The sequence below is a fragment of the Mastomys coucha genome, unplaced genomic scaffold, assembly GCF_008632895.1.
Source record: "Mastomys coucha isolate ucsf_1 unplaced genomic scaffold, UCSF_Mcou_1 pScaffold15, whole genome shotgun sequence".
NCBI lineage: Eukaryota > Metazoa > Chordata > Mammalia > Rodentia > Muridae > Mastomys > Mastomys coucha.
Window position 1 is genome coordinate 159,614,386 of NW_022196897.1, and position 19,718 is coordinate 159,634,103.

General features: G+C 53.2%; 1 protein-coding gene across 1 annotated transcript in view; it reads right to left on the bottom strand.

Moving 5' to 3' along the window:
• The window catches only part of Pmepa1 (prostate transmembrane protein, androgen induced 1), a 48,763-nt gene that overhangs the window by 5,947 nt on the left and 23,098 nt on the right, over positions 1-19,718 (bottom strand). Inside the window, exon 2 of the mRNA XM_031372910.1 lies at positions 1,423-1,577. Coding sequence (XP_031228770.1) covers positions 1,423-1,577 — 155 coding nt within the window. The remainder of the gene's footprint in view (positions 1-1,422; positions 1,578-19,718) is intronic.

Genomic DNA, 19,718 nt, shown 5'->3' on the forward strand with positions numbered 1-19,718 from the left:
AAAGGGGCCTGATGTCACACTCAGGAGGGTCAAGTCCCACCTGCAGGAGATGACTACCCAGGCACTGATCCAGAGAGGACGCTGTTGGATCCCAGGTAGCCCCTGATGCTGATAGTGCTAAAGCATCAAAAGCCATGCTTGTAATGTCAGCTAGGATGATCCCCTCTGGTGCGGTGATTGTCCCTCAGTAACAAAGGGGAAGTTTAGGAACTCCAGCTTTGCTTGGCATGTGTGTGTGTGTGTAAAACCCTTACTTGTTTGCTTGCCTCGAGACCAGGCAGTCCTCTGGGCACATTAAGTTACTCTAGGTGACTGGCTGCCCTTGGAAGGATGTGAGTGAGCTGGGCCTAGTTACACAGTCTCACTTAGGCTAACATGAGGCCCAGCACACATGCCTTTTATGCTCTGAGGGTGGGAGCCCCAGGACACTGAACTCTGATCCCAAGGCTGGCTATGTTTGGTCCTCTCTTTCTCTTAAGAGTATTAGGTCTCCAGTTCTAAGGCTCAAAGATGCTCACCTGCACCTCTTCCCCCAAAGCCGGGAACCCCTCACGGGGAGCCCCAGCCCATGTGTGACTTTCTGCCATCCACACTCCTAGAGTGGTCCTGCCTACAGTCTCTTGTGCCAGGGGAGCTGAGCACACTGAGAGCACTCAGCAGAGAGCTGGCAGGTAAGGCGTCACGTGGATGAGGTTGCCTTCCAGTCAGAGACTATGTCAAGCCTGGAATGCCCAGGAGGCGCCCTATGCTGGCTCATCACACCTGAGGAGCCAGATGAGGCTCAGGCCATGGGAGAGGCCTTGGTGTCCGGTTGCTTCCATGGCCTCCCAAGACACTTGGACCACATGGTGTGTTGGTGAGAGGGTAGGACCGCCACCTCCTTCCATCTAGGTCACAGCCCCAAGACCGGGGGCATCTTTCCCACACCTCTGTCCTGGTCAAACAGCAGCTGTCTCATCTGGCCTCTCAATGGCCTTAGGAAGCCTGACCTGCTGCCATGTGCCCTAGCTGTCTCCCTTGAACTGTCTCTCACCTCCCTGCTCCCCCAAACCTGTGCCCCCTAAGCCCCTAGCTATGGAGATTAAGCCAGCTCCCAGCCCTGCCTCACACAGTGGGGTTCCTCTGGGGAGCCTACAGAATCATACCTGATACTTCCTGCTCCCTCTGGGAAGACAGCGGGAGCCATTTCTGGGCAGATCCTCACTTCTACCTATCCTAGCTTCCCTTCAGCCCAAACCTTTGCATGCTCCTGGGTCTCCTAAACCTCAGAGCATGAACCTTATCCACCTCCAGTTCCTGCTCCACCAACAAGAGGGAGCAGTAGGCTTCTGGGCCCTCATCCCTGTTCCCGTGGGGTAACTGGGTTGTTCTGTCAGGGCGATCTGCGCAGCAGCTGGAAACCTAGGCCTTAGCCCCACTTACCGAGGACAGTCCGTCGTCTCTCCTCCTGGCCTGGCTGTGTCGGCTGATGAAGGAGCGGGCTGACAGCTTGTAGTGGCTCAGCAGGCACGTAATCATGACCACCATCACCATCATCACCACCACGATAACCACGATTTGCACGAACTCCAGCTCCGCTGTGGGGCAGAGGAACATGTGAGACTTTAAGGTTGGCCTCCTAAGGCTCTCACCTACATATAACACTGAGGACTTGGGCATGGGGGAGGGGGGAGAAGACAGCTCAGAGACTCTGTCTAGGACGCAGCCCAGTCCCAACCTTGGACATGAATGAAGCCTAGGTCCCACCCACCCTCAGAGATGCCTGGCATGGATGGCCTGGCTCTCAGAAAGGAACTTGTGTTTTGAATCCCTGTGGCTAGGGGTCCTTTCACTGTGGGGCTGGAGAGGGGCAGTGGGACGAAGAGGGGTTCGTGTGGGCTGGAGTGAGGTGTGGACAGATGCAGAGGCCACACATGGTCATGCGTACGTAAGACCAGCCCAGCGCAGGGCTCTCCAGTATCCGAACACTCACACATCCCAGCAAGCGATGCTCCAACCTTCCCACCGTCAAAGCCCAGTGCTCTTACACAACCCAACCCTCCCCACACCAGCATCCCACCCTGCCTGTATATCCCCCAAAGAATATCCCAATACTCCTACACAGTCCAACTCCCTACGGCACCCCAACTCTCCTACTCACCCCTAAAACAGCCCAATAGTTCCGCACTCAACCCTTCCTCATCGATGTTAACACTCTCATATGCCAATGCAGAAAACTTCCTAAACACCCCAAAGTAACAGTCCAACATCCCAATGCTCTTCTTTACCCCAACTCTCCAACCCTTCTATCCCCCCAACAACGGCTTAAGTTTGTACATTCTCTACATCCCAACACGGCCATGTTGGGGTCAACAATCTTAAATCTCAGACACTCCATACCCTTCTCTACTCCTCAAAACTACCCCACACACCTCAGCACTCCCCCCCCAGGCAGCCCCCAAACCACACCTCAATACTCTTAGCACCCATCCCAAAAAAAAGCTCAGCAAAAAAACAGACCAAACCTGCTACGCACCTCAGATACCCTAGGGAACCCAAGGCAACACACATGAACACACACGCACACACATGCACACACGCACGCACGCACACACCATTAGCCACACAGATAGATAACGTATAAGAACACAGACCACACAGGGTCATGGTCACAGGCCCCTCCTACTGAAGGCCTCAGATTCCTCCCACGTGCTGCCCTTATTGGGCTTCTCTTTTGTTTTAGAGGCTGCATCCCTGGGCCTCTTCCACACCCCCTCCCCGTTTCCCAATTTCATTTATTTCCCCTCTAGAAGGAGGAAAAGCCTTCTGGTGCTGGGAAGGGAAGAGGCTATTTTGATACTGCTTAAGCGGTGGTTCTGCTGCCTCCGAGGAGTGAGGCTTAGCAGCTGGCTGCAGCTGGTGCCAGCAGAGCCCCCCAGCAACAGGCGGGATGCCAGGGGTCTTGTAGGACACTGGATTCAGCAGAGGGACAGCAGGCAACCCATAGGCCCTGCCAGAGGTGGAGGCGCAGTGAAGAGCCTTCCCAGCCACCAAGGGAAGACCTTGGGGAAGCACTCCCTGCTGTAAAAGGGGGAAGGGACCCCAAGGCCACAAGTTCAGTTGCAAGGTGGCTGATTCTGCTCTGTGTCTGCCAGAGAAAGGGACCGAGGACGGGCTGAAAGCCACCATAGGCCCAAGCCTCAAACCCAAGCAGGATTAACTCTCTCCTGCCACCACCATGGTTTCCTTGGTGTCCTGGGCAGGATAACAACATCTAAGATGGGCACCTTATTGTACATGAATGGGTAGCAGCTCATGAAGCTGTCCCAGGCTATCCCTGTCCCAGGCTATCCCCGAGCCCTAGCCAGTCTCTGGAATACCACCTTCACTTCCTGCGCCCCACGGGTGCATCACACCGCTGGACCATTGCGTGTGCTATGACTACATCTAGGCAGGGCCCACTATGCTACTAAACATCTTAGCACCCAGGGTGATTCTCCCACAACAGAATGTGCCCTGCAAGTCCGGTGAAGCGTAGATCACCCCTCCCCCTGATGTAAATGCTTTGTCAAGCTCCACTGAAGGGCGAAACCTCAAGAAGAAACACAAAACCATGAAGGAAGAATCACAAAGTCCAAGTGCACACAACTACATGCCTGGGCCCACAACTACATGCCTGGGCCCACAACTACATGCCTGGGCTACACTTGGAGTTTCTGAGCAGGCCCACTTTACCTGGAGGAGCCAAGTGGGGATAGTGTGGAGGTGTTAAATGACAAAAACTCTGTTGAGATTCACCCACACCTCACATAGGGGCCCCTTCTGGTAGACACTCAGGCATCCTTATGCACATCCTGAGTAGGACCACGGTTGGTAGACACCCAGGCACCTTATGCACATCCTGAGTAGGACCACGGTGAGGTCCAAGACTGGGTCACTGCAGCTATGCTCCTGTCTCCCCAGGAGAGGCGGTTTGGCCTGAATGTGCTGGGCACTCAGGTCTGACTGTCGGGACCCAGGATAAAGTCATGCATTCAAGGGACACAGGGCCTGCTTTGTGCAACACCTCCACTCCTCCAAAGGCCCCCCAACTCTGTGAGTCCTCACCCTGGGCGAGACACCCCTCTGGCTTTCTCTGGGGCTTCTGCCCACATGAGGCCTGAAAGGACTGGGGAGATGCAGGCAGCCTTTGTTCCTGTCCTCTGGAGGCCTGAGGGACTGGAGAGGCCGCTACTCCTGGGGTGGTCTGGGGCCACGAGAAGACTGGAGAGACAGGATCTGAGGCAGCAGGCCTGGCAGAAGCTGACAGGACATGGGGACAATGGGCAAGGGCCCTGCAGGGTCTGGGGTTGACAAGCCTGGGTTCTTATGTCTAGAAGTAGAATGGCTCCCCAAAGTGAGGGGAGGACTCCACACACACAAATCCGGCCGCTGGGTTCCACGACTATCAACTGTGGCAAGACGCAGACCCAGAAAATGCACAAGCCAGGAGGAGAAACACAGATCCAAAACGAGAAACCCAGGCTAGAATTGTCCAGCAAAGCTTGTTGTTGAACGTGGCTGGCCATCGAGAAGGACAGGCAATGGCCACAACATTGCTCCCACAGGGTCTGCAGGGTGCCCAGCTCCCACTGAAGCAGAGTAAGGTTGGGTGAGGAACAGATTACTACCAAAGAGTCCCTGTGTCTCCAAGACAGACACACAGCCACATCTGGTGTGAGGACAGCTTCCTCACACAGGCCAGGTACAGCTGGACCCATCCCTGGCAAGGCTGGGCAGACAAGCAAACCACGCACACCCCAGTGTCCACACCATGTTGCTGCAGCAGAGCTGAGAACACACTCTCTGGTTTAGGGCTCTTAGGAGAAAACACAGGCTATGAGTGAGTTGGAGCCGGGCTCATAGGTCATGTCTGCCGTCCGTCCCAGTACTTGGGAAGGTGAGGCAGGAGGGCTTGAGGCTAGCCCAAGAGCAGCCTGATCTACAGTTCCAGCTGTTAAGGAGAAGTGACATCCTTCTGTCCCTGTCTTTGGCACCTGCTCTAGAGAAGGGACAAGGATGGAATCCCAGCCTTCCACTCCTCCCCAAAGCTGACTGGGACACAGGAGCAGCAAACGGGCTCCAACCACCTGGCATCAGGGTGGCTGTGCTGTCCTGCCTGCCCTGTCCCAAGGCTTCCGGTTCTGAGCGCAGCACAGTGGGCGCAGCACAGTGGGTCTGGAGAGCTGGGCAGACCCACCTGGCTCTCGAGAGCCTTGGTGGGGGTTTTCCTTGACCAGAAGATCTCCCCAAGCCAGCCCCTGGGGCTGCCTCAGGGGAGGGCAGCAGCGTCCTTCCCCGTTAACAAGCAGCCTGCACCAGGCCCTGCCTGGCCTGAGGGCCGCACACGGAGGAATTAGGAATTGGCACTGTCTGAAATTTATGAAAATCTAATCTCGTTACGCCTGCCTGGTAGAGACCCGGCGGGCGGCCTCATTGTCATTCTGAGGAGCCCCAGACGCTGGGGTTCCGGCCACTCCATCAACAACCCTCCCCCACTGCCTCTTGTATTTGAATATGAACTGGCTCCCCCATGCCCTTGAATTCAAGTAAAATTAGACTAGACGTCAAAGGAATAACTTTTGTCATTTTTCGGGTGCCATTTCAAACACCCCTCCTGATGGCGCATTTATTTCTTAACCTAAGAACTTTTATATTTTTTTAATTGCCCTACCCCCAGCCCCAGAAGGATTGGAGAGCAGGCAGTGGCAGGTTCTGGTTTTCAGGACAGACTGACTTCTAGGTTCTGCTAGTTCCTAGCTCTGGCCAGGTGACCTTGAATGGCCAGGCGCCACTCTCCACACCCTGCACCCGCACCCGAGGGTCACGAAAGGCCCTTCCATCCTTCCATTCTTGGTAGCTCTGCTTGCTTGTTTGTTTTTTCCCTTCCAAGACAATCTCATTATGTAGCTCAGGCTGTCCTGGAACTCATTATATAAACCAGGCCAGCCTCCAAACTCAGAAATCCACCTGCCTCCGTTTCCCAAGTGCTGGGGCTAAAGGTCATATACCAGGACACCAAGCCTATTTTGTTTTGAGACAGGTTTTTACATAGCCAAGGCTAGCCTCCAACTTGATATATACCCAAGGGTATCTCTGAACTTCTCACAACCTGCCTCTACCTCCCACGGAGATTACAGACACCCAAGCTAGGCATAGGGAAGGAGGGCTATACCCCAAGGTCAGCCATGACAGCCCACGCCTACAATGCCAGCACTGATTCCTGGGCTCATCGGCTGGCTAGCTTCTCATAACCGAAGGGCCCCAAGGTCCCAGCCAGAGACTCTGCCTCCAAACACTCCTGAGAAACAATACCAGAGGCTGGCCTCTATGCCCAAGTTTGTACATCAGCACACACACACTAAATGTATTCCGTTAAAAATAAACGCAGACCTTCTCTATACAAATCTCACTTTGAGGGGGTCACAGGAGTCAGTAGGTATGTGCAAAATGACAATTATGGAGACCCAGAGCACATCTTGCCTTCTTCTGTAGATGAGTTATGAACACATACAATTTAATTTATAGTACAAGACAGAGGTGGGCATTGAGAAACAAGTCCATTTCCAAAGCAACCTAACTTGCAACAAGACACTCAGGTAGTCTCTCTGCTGAGATTGTCACCCATATGTGACAAGGACCACAGGAGGAGCAGTGTCTGGGGCTGAAGGTGGGAAAACTGGTTAGCTGCTGAAGCCTCCACAAGGCAGGAGGGGCACTGGGCATTCCCCTGGTTCCACGGAGTGCAGGAGATAGTGAGCTAATCATTTCCTTAGGCCTGTTCTCTTTATCTGGGAGAGGGTGGGGGCATGTGGCCACACCCCCATCACCACCCAGTGATAGCCAATAGCCCAAGGCCTATCTTCAGAACAGGGAGGATTCCAGAGACAAAAGTGTTCTCTCTGGGCCTTCACATTCTGGGTAGCAAAGAGGATGCAGAGGCCGGGACCATCCCTTCTCCATCCTTTCACGTGGGTGGTTGGGACCCAAATGGCCTCCTCATATCTCAGTACTGGTCTGTCTGGCTGTCCGTCCGTCCGTCCATCCATCCATCCATCCATCCATCCACCTGCTTACCCACCCACACACCCATCCATCCACCTACCACCCACCCACCCATCTATCCATCCACCCACCCATCCATCCATTCTTATCCACCTACTTATCCATTCATCCATGTTTACATCTGTCTGTCTATCACCCAACCATCCACCTATCCAGGTTCTCATCCATTCTCCATCTGTCTGTTTTTCCTTTGCTAGAATTGTGACTGACACTTCAGGGGTACCTACACATCCTTGCACCTCCTGAGAGGCCCAGTTCGTTCCTCAAGTTCCCTGAATGACTGGGGAGCCCTGAACTAACCCTTCCTTGGGCAGGAATCTTAACACGGGGTGAGAAGCACATCAACTCTGCAGTCTCTTCAGCCAGGGCCTGTCCAGCAGGGAGTGCACAGCAAAGGCTGCCCCACTGAAGGAGGGACAGGTACCTGGGAGCCACAGAATGGAGGAGGCCTGGGTTTGTATGCGGCTTCTGGCTGATACCTTGAGCTGGCATGCAAAGGACTGTCTGGTAGAGATGGGCTGGCTTCTCCCTCCTCGGCAGAGGGTGCAAGTCCAGGGACACAGACCCGCATCTCCATCTGTGCTAAGCTGCCGAGGCTGTGTTGCAGGAGGTGACCACACAGGAGGCCAGCATCGAGCATCAAGCCCTGAAACCACATGTGCATGCTGAGCAGGCCTGTGAAATAAGGAGTCCCGGGAAGGTGACAGGCCTGTCTAATCACTTGAGAGCTTCGTGATTAAACGCTGCTTCAATAAGGGAGGGCAAAGCCGCACCTTTTATCTTTCTCGCTATTACCCAAATGGAAAGAACTAATGGGCTTTTTTTTCTATTGTCACCGGCATCGAACATCTTTAAACACCCGCTGTCAGCACAATGTCAATCCTGTTCGTGAGTTATTGGCAGGGCAGAGAAAATTCACAGTGAGAGAACGCTTCCATCCACGTGACTGAGGCTGTACCCAAAAGATATCTAAAATAAGTCAGACGGACCTGGTTTATTGAGCAGAGGTGGTGGGAGGGGCCAAGACAGGAGCCTGTCTAAGGGTGGTGGTGTGGGTGGTCACTGCTTAGGAAGGCAGGGACCGGTAAAATCAAGCACGCTCATAACCTTTCAACCCTGCAAAGCTAACCTCCAGAGTGGCAAGTGACAGAATTAACATTAGCGTCCCCTGCTGATAGCATCAATGGCTGAGAGGGGGGCGCCACATAGCATGGGGTATTTCTAGATGTCACCTAACATCAACCAACAAGCCCAGCACACGTTATTACAGGATCCCATGCACTAGTCAAAAGATGATCTCTGTCTGAGGACATCTTAGCCTCAGGGCGAGAGATGTCTGGGCTCGACGGTACCCATGGGAGGCTGCTCTGTATATTTAGGGGGGCTCAGCAGCACTCCTGGGAGTTCTCTCATCACCTCCTTGGTGACATCTACATGTGGTTCCAGATGTGCCCAGATGTGCTCTGGGTTCAAGTCACTCTGGCCGAGAACGGATGGTTCACAGGTCTGTCAAGGGAAGGAGACAGTCCTGGTCGGACAGGGAAAAGAAAGGAATTAAGAATGTTGACTTCTGAAAGAACAAGACTGTATTTTTATCTTTTGTATTACTCTGTTGTCTGCATTAGTGTATGAACGTGTGCATGCACAGGTGTGTTTGTGTGTGCGCGCACACGTACATGAGTGCAGGAAACCTTGGAATCTAGGTGTTGGGTCCCTCTGGAGCTGGAGTTGCAGGCAGTTAGGAGAGCCACCTGACACAGGAGCTGGGAATCGATCTTGGGTCCTCTGAAAGACCAAAACACTATTTTAACCACCAAACTATTTTCAAGTGTCATGTCCTGTTTTTTTTTTTTTTTATGTGGGCTCTGACAAATGAACTCAGGTTCTCATACTTGCCCACTGAACCATCCGTTAAGGCCCATTGTTTGCCCTTTTAAGAGAAGCATTCATAATTTATTTTACCCTTTGAGAGAGAAGGCTGACCTCAAACTTAACAGAGATCTGCCCGCCTCCGCAGTGCTGGGATTCAAGGCCTGTGCCACCATGCCAACTACACTCACAAATTAAATTAAATTAAATTTTAATTTAAGAAATCTTAATGACATACTCAAAAGATCCCTTGTATGAGTCTGTGTATGGATATGAGTTTCCGAGTGTTGACCAACAATGCAGCTCATGATGCCCTCCCGCCCCAGGAGGCGCCTGTGTTCCCTGAAAACCAGCATTTATTTTCCTCAATTACTGATCTTCAAGGGCCTGGCATTTCCCGACAGGAGTCGGGGGCTCCAGCACCCAGGAGAAGGGAAGTGAACCCGAGCTCTGTTTCCAAGGCTTTGGGACAAAAGGCTCAGCTCTAAAGCTGGGGCACAATGCGATGGGTATTGAGCCCCTTCTCAATGGCTCTGCATTCAGTCCTAGGGGCCTCATTGATGCCTGCCTCGTGCTGAGGAGCCAAGGGTCAACTGGGAGGGGTCTCAGTGCTTACCCAGGGGTGGCCCTGCCTTTCAGGACCAAAGAAGGGTGGCTAGAGGGGGTGGTGAGGAACTGCCTGCATCCCAACTCCAGATCTCTCCCTGTGGCCAAGTGCCGTGGTACTGCACTGTTCAGGTTTCCTTCACTGTGCCTCAGTTTCCCCTTGGGAAAAGCAGAGATCCTAGAGCGCCTTCTCCATAAGGCCGCAGTGCTGATAGAGTCAACAACCGTGGAAAGTGGGATCTGGGGCTGAAGGGACAGCTCCACAGAGACGGCTACAAATGCTGCTGCTCTTGCAGGGACCCAAGTTCCGTTCCCAGCTCCTACTTCAGATGGCTCACAACTACCTGTAATTCCAGCTACAGGGGACCCTGCCCTGACACCCTCTTCTGACCTCCTAGGGTATGTATACACATATGCACAGACACGTGCGCACGCGCGCACACACACACACACACACACACACACACACGCACACGCACACGCACACGCACACACACACACACGCACACACACGCACGCACGCACGCACGCACGCACGCACACACACACACACACAGAGGGAGAGATAAACCTTTTTCAGTGCCAGGAATGGAGTCCTACATGTTGCTATGGCTGATAGGGTCAGCCTCCCCCAATGAGGACCAATGAGGACCACTGGGAAGTCAGGCCGGCCTAACACGCCTGCCCAGTGTCTGCCCCCCATTAATCATCTGTGGCCTCCTGACGGCTTTGCACCAGTCCTGCAGCCTCGGCTATCCTCTCCCTGCTGACCTGTACTGAAGCTACCTCCAGGCTTCGTTCTCCTGGCAACTTTAAACTCTTCCACGAAGGGCTTACTTTTGTGAACACCACCTGTTCCATCTGCCAGGACTTCTAAGAAAACGGTTAAGTCAGGAGTGACAGCCTCTTGGCCGGTCTGGTGGCCTCTGGTAGTGGTGCCAGTCTGTCAGCATGCAATCTGGTCCAGCAGGCACCCTCAACTGGCATGAGCCTGGCAAGTCAGAAACATGTTATCTAACTAACCGGGCTTCTCCTCACGACCCCTCGAGGCCCAGCTCGAGAGCTGCCCATGACAAAACCAGACCGCTGCAAAGACTCTCAGAGTTCCCCTGGGCAATCTCTCCTCAGTGTGGGGGGCTACAGCAGTGCTCAGACAACGAGCAGAGCAGGAGTCTATCCACATAGGGTCAGTTGAGCAGCAAGGCTGCGCCTGGCTCCTGAGTGACTGCCTCAGCTTCAAGAGCTTGTTTTCCCCAGTATAAACACTTTGTACCCTTGACCCCTTCTTAACGGAAAGTTTTATTAAGTTTTAATTAGTGGGCGTGGCACAGTGCATATGAGTAAGAGGACAACCGGAGGAGTTGATTTTCTCTACCACCCGGATCCCAGAGATTGAATTCGGTTTGTGTCAGGCTGGGTAATAAGTGCCTTTAACCTGCTGAGCCACCTCACTAAACCTGGTAATTCCCTTTGTACATGAGAAAATATTACATAACTCTGGGCATACAGGTATGTAAAACAGTGCACAGATATTTATTGATAACAAGCCACAAGGAAATTTATTTAAAAGTAATTATTTGGCATATGTATAATTTTGCTATTTATCAAGTATGAAAGCAATCTGCATACTAATGGGATGGGCGTGCCTGCTTATGTCACATGCATGCTAATGAGATGGGCGTGCCTGCTTATGTCACATGCATACTAATGAGATGGGCGTGCCTGCTTAGGTCACATAAAGAATTAGGTCCTGGATGAATGTGTGGTCCTGAAGGACAGCACATCCGCAGTGCTTTCTAGAGCTGGTTGATATTCTGATGTATGTAATAAGGAACACAAGAAGGCAAACTTGCATGAATACCTAACTACAAAATGGTAGGCAGGCCATTTCTGAAATTACTGAAAATTCTCTTCTAATCCCAAATCAGAATTCATTTAGAGTTTTTTTCTTTCCTTTTAGAAAAGGTCGGGGGCTAGAAAGTGGGCTCGTGGTTGAGAGCATTGCTGACCTTCCAGAGGACTTGGGTTCAGTTTCCCGCATCAGTATGAGGTGACTCAAAGCTGCCTATAACTCCAGCTCCATGGGATGGGACCCGCTCTTCTGGTCTACACACACACACACACACACACCCCACATGCAAACAGAACAATGTATACACACAGACAAAACACTTACATACATAAAATAAAGATAAATATTTTAAATTTTAACACAACCCAATCCAAAGATATACTAATTTGATACGTGCAGAGGAATGGTCGTCAGGAAAGATCACAAGCCTTTGTTTTCTATAAGGGAGCCATCCTGTTTCAGTCAGAGCAGAAGACAGCGTGTTCAGTGAAACACCACGATCCATGACACACACCGTAGTCTCAGTTCTGAGTGAAGGCGGTTTCAGGCCACATCCGTCCACTGGTGACGCATGGAGTGCCATCACGCCCAGTGCACGTGTGCACATGCTCTGCATTCAGAGTTGAGGAAGCAGCGAGGCCAAGGAGGGCCAAGAGCAGCACCCGCCATCCATAACAACTCAACTCCCAGTTTAAGTTTTAGTTTTGGTGCATTCAGAAACCTGTTTCTGCTGCCAGATTTTTCCACAACCCCCAAATCCAGTTATGCAGCACCATATGGGGTGACGACCCACAGTTTACAAAGCTGGGGCTTCCCCACCTCCGGACCCCACGACCAAATGGTGCTACCCTCTTTCAGTAGGCGTGAGAATCCCACAAAAAAAAAAAAAAAAAAAAGGATTGCATGCTGCCTGGCTCACAAGACACAGCTTACTGTTGGAGGAGACTGTGTATCATCATGTCACCCAGCGTCTCCTCAACATTTGTACACTAATGTCCACCCCCGACCCCCTGCAGTGAGCAACAGTATTTGGAGAGGGGGCCACTAGTGTTCCCAAGGTTGAGGCCTGATCCGACAGGCTGAGCGCCCTCAGAGAGATGCCTCTCCTCACCTGTGCAGGCCACAGAATGGGGAGGAAGCTGCCACAGAACCAGTCAGAAAGCAGTTCTTGCCTGGACTGCCACGACATGCCAGTGCCCCAGTTTTAAGTGGCTCTTTTCCCAATACCTCAGGAAGACACTTGTCTGTTGTCTGAGTCACAAGTACCCACTGGGGATGGCTTTAGTGACCCAAGATGCAGACAGAAAAACTGTCATTGGCTGAGCTGTGGATGTAGAAGGCTCTGTACTGGGGGGTAGGCAGACTGACAAAAGCCAGTGGCACCTCTTGGGGACAGGGGATGTCAACAACCCGCTTCAATCTGCATGCATGGATGCAGGGAACGATGTCACATGGATAACTTATGCCTGTTGACAGGACTGTCCTCGGGGGCCCTGGCTGTGCCACACTCACCTGAGTACCACTGACCTTGCCCAGGCCCTAGAGCATGCTGACTCAAAGTTTCACCCTCCCCCCAACCCCCACCAGCATCCCAGCTGGCTTCACCTAGGTTAGACTCATGTGGACATACAGTCAGTGATCTAGAATCTTCCTACAGCTATTGACAACACTGAGTGTAATGGGCAGGAGCAGGGGTCAATGTCATTTCAGGATTGTCCCTGCAACCCTCTAGGACAGGTCTTTGGCTTGTGAGAGTCCGGGACTTAGAGGGGCATCATGGTTTGTCCTGGGTCACAGTTTAATGGATAGGGAAGTACATTCCCTCCGCAGGGGTACGTTCCCTGAGCCTGGTGACGCAGCTCTAAGCTCTATCAGTGAGTAAGGCAATGCACGCTGGAGACTGCAGGAAGCAGGCTCACTGTGGTCACTCCCAGGACAGCCTCTCCCTGGCTTTCCCACCCTTGGTGTTTAGATGCGGCAGCAGGAGGGCAGTGGCCCCTGACTTACTGCACAGAAAGGCCAGGTCATGGAAACACACGTCCTCAGGATGACCTACTGACCCACGCCACACCTGTTTCATCCTCTTATGTAGGACTCAGAACCTGAGGAAGAGCCTGGGGGCACAGGCTAGCCCTTTCTGACTGTTTGACAGTTTGGTAAGGAGAAGTGTTGGCTATCTATGGCTAGCCATCAAGGGGGCCTGGTACTACCCACAGGTGGAGGTATGGCTAGGCTCCTGATCTCAGAGACTCAAGAGATAGAGCCACAAAGCTCGTGGGAGGATTTCCGGAGTCTGTGGGTCCCTCCTTCCCAGGGGCTGCTCTGGTCTGACAGCTTAGGTCCATCTGGGGTGTAAACCCACGGGGCTCTCCCCCACACCTCCAACTGTCTAGTCTTCCTGTTCCTTTACACTCACCTCGCAAAGCCAACCCCAGAAGCAAGGGCAGCTTCCCAGTGCCAGCAGCTAAGCCTCCATCACTTCGTCACTTCTGTCCCTGCTGCTGCATCCTTGCCAGGGAACTCCCTAAGTACAATTCTCCATCCCAGGTAGGGCAAGGCACTGATCAGGGTCTCTCCAAGCAAAGTGTGGAGGCTACAGAGAAGAAGCCTTTGTTCTGAGTTCCGAGATGGGGGTGGGGGTTTGGGGTGTGTGCGGTGAGCAGTGCCGGCAGGTGGCCCCGGGCTCTAGCCTGGAATGCAGACACAGGTACCACCCACTCCAGGGACTGTAGGCAGCCATCCTGCTGCCCTAGGAAGGTCACACACCACATGGAGCCACTGTATCTCATGTGGATGCTTAGAACTCCTATTGTGTCCCAACACCCGCTGATAAACAGTAGGTGCATAATAAATGGAGGACAGCATTAGATAACAAAGCCAGCAGCCTGACTGACCCAGAGGGGACCTGTGTGACCACGTGCTTGTTAATGACCTGCAGTGGCTGGTAGCAGACTGGCGAATTCACCTTACAGGGGCAATGGCTGGCGCGCAGAGCGAAGAAGAAATAGTGACAGAAAGCAAGAACTGGAACCTTCCATCTCAGGATACACACTGGGGCCCAGCGATGACCACAGATGACGAGGTGGCCCTTCATGAACTCAGGACTCAGCACTGTGTTTCAAGCACGAGGAGACTCCACCCTAAGCTGCAGTTGTGGCTTTGGGACTGAAAGGGCAGCCGCTTGAGAACCAGTCAAGGGTTTGTCTACCGGCCTCTGTCACCTCCTTCCGCTGTCGCCCCTCCCACCTCCCGCTCCCTCCGCCACTATTTTGACCCAAGGATTTTCAATAACCTCGGTACTGTTGATGGTTCCTCATTGCACGTTAGACCCAGAAAGACTTCCCTCTCCCTTCTCATCACTGCATTTCACAGACGCCTGATGGCTCCCACTGGTTCACACCAGTCCACACCGGCTCACACTGGCTCACACCTTCCAGCCCGGCTGGTCTGGTTATTACCCCGACCCTGGGACCTTTATACGTAGTTTTGACTTGATATGTAGAGAGCACCCTCGTGGGCTCTCGCATCCTAGCTACACCCCTCTTAGTCAGTGGGAAGTCTGTTTTGCTTAGGAAGGACTTCACAAAGTCTATTCTGGAGTTTCTGTAGATCTGACCTTCTTGCTTCCTGGTAGAAATGGCAGCTGCATCTCTTGGCTTGCTGGAGGACAGCCAAACAGCCAGCAAGAGCGGAGCTTCGGGCAAATAGCTCACCAGGCATGAGACAGCCATGAGTGAGACAGCCATGAGAAGTACCTTTATCCACTTGCCAGTCTGGTGGCTGGTGTTTGCATATCACCTGCTGGGAGGCACTGGGAGGCACTGGGAGGGACCCTGTCTGTCTCAGTACACATGGGGCACTGAGGTCCCAGAGAGCATCACTTGACATTTGAAGGGTTCCACCTCCAAGACCCAGATGGGCACGCAGAGGTGAGGGCGCAGCGGGGTAGTTAATGAGAAGCTAAGGATCTTGCAAAAGCTGAAACTCAAGACTCCTGGGCATTGATCCACCAAAGCAGTGGCTTCCATTCACTCTAAAACTTGGGCCCGGTATGCACAGAAGCTTTCTCGGCAGCCAACAGCCAGATACAGGCTAAGGACCCTTCAACAGTGAAGGGTCGGATGAGCCCCTACAGTCACAACCCTGGAATACTACTCAGCAATTAAAAGGAATCAGCTACAGCTCTGCCTAGAAACCTGGGGACATCTTCAGGGAATTACTCGGAGGAAAAAAAAAAAGCAATCTCAGAAAGCTATACACCGTATGATCCCATTTATATAACATCCTTGAAATGACAAAATTATAGAGATGGAGAGCAGATTAGACGTTGTCAGGGGAGGAGGAGGCGTACGTGGCTATAAAGGGAAGGACGCAGAGTCTCTGGGATAGGACTGTTGTGGGGCTCAATGGTGGCAGTTACACAAATCCACGAGATTAAAGGGCATAGCACAAACACGCGCACACTTCGAAGGACAGCTGCCCACTGGAGAGCTGGGACGGTGGCCCTCTGGCCTTAGGGTTATAGCCATGGAGGCTGCTGGAAGGTGGGTGCTATGGCCCCCAAATTGCCATTTCAAATGAAGACTTTAGGGTTTTCCCCACTAAGTGAATGAATGGTCTGGGAAGGCACCATCCCTTTATGGCACTAGGACCACCCTGCAGAGGGTATCCCCAGCAATCATCCCTGGGACACAATCCCAACCCCCAGGATGGCAGCATGCTACAGGAGAACAAATGGCCAATGGAGGCCCCTTCCCTCCGCCCCAGCCTCTCCTCTCGGTCCCAGCCTCTTTCCATCTCCAGCCTCTTCCTCCCGGCCTCCTCCTTTCTCCTTCCCAGCCTCCCCCTCTCTTTCCATCCCAGCCTCCCCCAGCTCTCCTCCCAGCACCTGCCATCTGGCTGCTGCAGGCAACCACATGGAACCAGCCCTCGGCTGCCACCCTTCAACTTGAAGTCTGGCTCCCAGGTTTGAAGATTTAATTCTAAACACAGCGTTTAAAATTCAGACACAATGAGAGGGAATTCCAAGTCACCTGAGGGTAGTGGCTCCTGTTGTCTCCACCATGAGAAAAGAGCCTTCAACCTCATTCCTAAAGGTGAACAAGAGCCCAGGGAGGGAGAAGAGTGTGAGCTTCCCTAACCCCTGGCACTCAGAGGGCCAATGCTCTGCATCAATGTATCAGCCACGCCAAGTACTTCAAGAAGTGTCCAGTGTCAGCGCCCTGTAAGTGGCAACAGTTACAGCGGAGCAAAATGTGCAAAGTGGCTCTATAAACTGTTAGTGCAACCCCTGCACGAGCAAAGCTCACACAAGTGACTCAGAGCACCCTTGCACCCCACCCCCACCAGGGACAGATGCTCCATCAGCTTTCGAGGTATCTCTCAGGGCAGGCTCCAATTGTGAGTGAGCACTGGGGAGAAAGACACCTGCACCGGGGTCGTCAGAGACAGCCTCTCTGAGCTGGCGAAAGATGGCGGCGGATGGGGAAGAGAATAAACTCAAGACTGGAAGTACAAAGGTCCTGAGGCGGGAACACCGGCCTCGTTCAGGGAAAAGCAAGCCGTTGCTCCAGTGCACGGGACAAGGAGACCGCTACTTAGGGGATGGGCAGGCGGCAGTCGGGCAGGCGGCAGTTGGGCTTCCGGGAAGGGAGTGGTGATAGCGTGTCGTCAAGGTACAGGCAGCACAGACTGTGGAGCTGGGAAATGATTCAGGTAGGACTCTGCAAGGTGAGCTTGAGTCTAGCTTACAGATCAGCACTGACAAAGCCGCTCCACTCAAGTGCCTGCTGCAGCCTGGCTGGGGCCCACCAGGCTGCCCTCCTAAAGCTCAAGTGTCAGAGGAAATGCTGTGAAGGGCTGGCTGGTTTGAGGCAGCTCCCAAGTCCTTCCGTGACCCTGGGTAAAAACACACCTCCTCTATGCCTGGGCTCTCTGGGGCCAGAGGAATCAAGAGAGGCCAGAGAAGTGAGCAGAAGCGGGGCCTGGGTAAGGGACAATGGCCTTGCTCATGCACGACACAGAGCCTTGCTCACACCAGGGAACCCAGGGGGGACTCCTGCTCATCCACATCAGTGCAAGACGCTGCATCCAGAGCGTCTGTAGGCCACTCCTCTTTGTGACCTGTGCTGGATAGACCAGGACCAGCTGGGCAGGTGTTAAACACTCCACCTGCACCTAGAGACTGCCGCACGCAGACAACACAAAGCTCTTGTGCTTTTTAAGACACTCCCTGAGTGTTTTATAAGGGAAGGTCCTCTCTGGGCCGACGCTGGCTGAGTCTTGGACACACATGGTCACAGCAGGAATATCAAGAGACTCCCTTCCTTTTGGCTTTTCTCACTCTGTGGGAGACTCTCACTCCAGCTGCTACCCCCACACTGCCTCTTCACCTCTACCCAAAACTACCTCATAGGAGCTCCATTTGAGCCTCGCCTGCCTTCCTTCTCCAGGCCTTAGCTCAGGGACAATGCTCCCTCACTGGCCCAGCCCCTTCAGCGCACACAAGCAAACGTGCAATGGCCCAGTCTCCCAACACCACCTTTTTTCCTTTCCCTGGCTCTCAGACACGCATGACCAGGCATGACCAGGCATGACCAGGCTAAGGCAGGAGTTCCAGTGTTACAAGGTGATTCTTGGCATGGCATCCGAGCGGTCAGAGGCAGGAGGCCAGCTCGGTCATCAGACCACCTTGGCACCTCAGGCAGGCCACCCTGGCCGTTCCCACAGGAAGAAGTGCCAGCCGGGTTCTGTTCCCGCCTTCATCACAATGTCTCTGTGGACTGGGGCACTTCAGACCCACACCCTTCTGGATGTTGGGGGGCATGATGTCTGCCCCAAGGTCAGCTTCTAGCTGACACCACCCGACCCAGAAAACTAAAGGGTGGGTAGGTGTGTCCCATGTTCTGATTTTCTGAGCTGTTCCTGAAGCAGCCTCCACCCCCATCTCCTGCCCAGGTCCCCACATCAGCAGAAAGCAACCCATCTCGAGGAAGGCAAGTTCAATGGAGCTATAAATACTTCTAAAGCTGCCAGGGAGTTGGGTTTTCTGCATGAGCAGGCCCCGCTGGAAAGGGAGGCAGCTCGCCAGATTTGTTCCGAATTATGAAAATAGATGTTGTCTCCCCGCCACATCTGTTTTGCCTGACACATGGGCAGCAACTCGCCTCCTAAATACGGCAGTGCCTAGAGCCAGCTCCTCAACTACAGAGGAGAAAACGGGGAGGGGAGTGGGGAGCCCAGCCATCCCAGACTTCGCCCAACTCCTCCCTTGGGTGTCTGTGCTGTGAGTGGCCTTCAGCTCTCCTTGAGCAATGTGAGACTGAAGTTAGAGGGAGCAGGGGTCCCTCGCCACTTAAAAAGAGGTCACCAGACATGATCGCTATTAAAAAGTACATCACCACCACCACCACCACCACCATCACCACCATCACCACCACCACCACCACCACCACCATCATAATGGGCCCCTACCAACTCCAGCTGAGGGCTCACTTTTTTAAACATTTTATTCTTTTTATTGGGGGGCAGGAGTCGTCATGACAGGCATACAGGTGGAGGTCAAAGGAAAACTGAAAACTAGTTCTATCCATTCACCATGTGTGTCCCGAGACTCAAGCTTGGGTTGTCAAGCTTAGCAGTAGGTGTGCTTACCTGCTGACCCATCTTAGCCGCCTGAGGGTGCATTTTTGACGTGGTAAGCAAGGCTGGTTTGAAGAGAGGACAGGCATGCTACCCCACGTTGGCTCAGTGACGGGTCACTGTCATCTGCTCCACCAATCACTGCAGGACAGACCTAACTATGGCACAGCTGTGGCCGTCGGTGGAGAACTCAGAACTTCTAGCATGGCCCAGCCTCTTAAGGCACACGCCCATTAGGGTCCTGGGGAGCAGGCAGAGAAGGTAGGTGCACTTGTCTTATAGACAAGCAGGTGCTGTCTGTCCTGCCTCCCTCCTTAAGTCTCTTACTCTCAAATACCACCTTTCAGAGTTCTCGCTTTAAGGCAAAGCTTAGTGACACCTGAGCTTTAATTACATACAGCAAAGCCATCCTCTGCTGCCCAGGAGTCTACTGGCCTTTCAGCTGGGGGAAGTGAGGAGGGAGAGAGAAGGAAGAAGAGGAGGAGGAGGAAGGGCCTTGGCCTGGGAGGGCTGGAGCTGCTCACCCCAAGTCACAGTCCCAGCTGGACTGTGGGCAGCTTCCTCCGACCTGGGGTCCTGAGTGTTGGCGTGCATATATGTAGGGATCATGCCCAGGAGGACCACCTTCATGTGGCAGAAAGAAGACAAGACATCTGGTGGGCTGAAA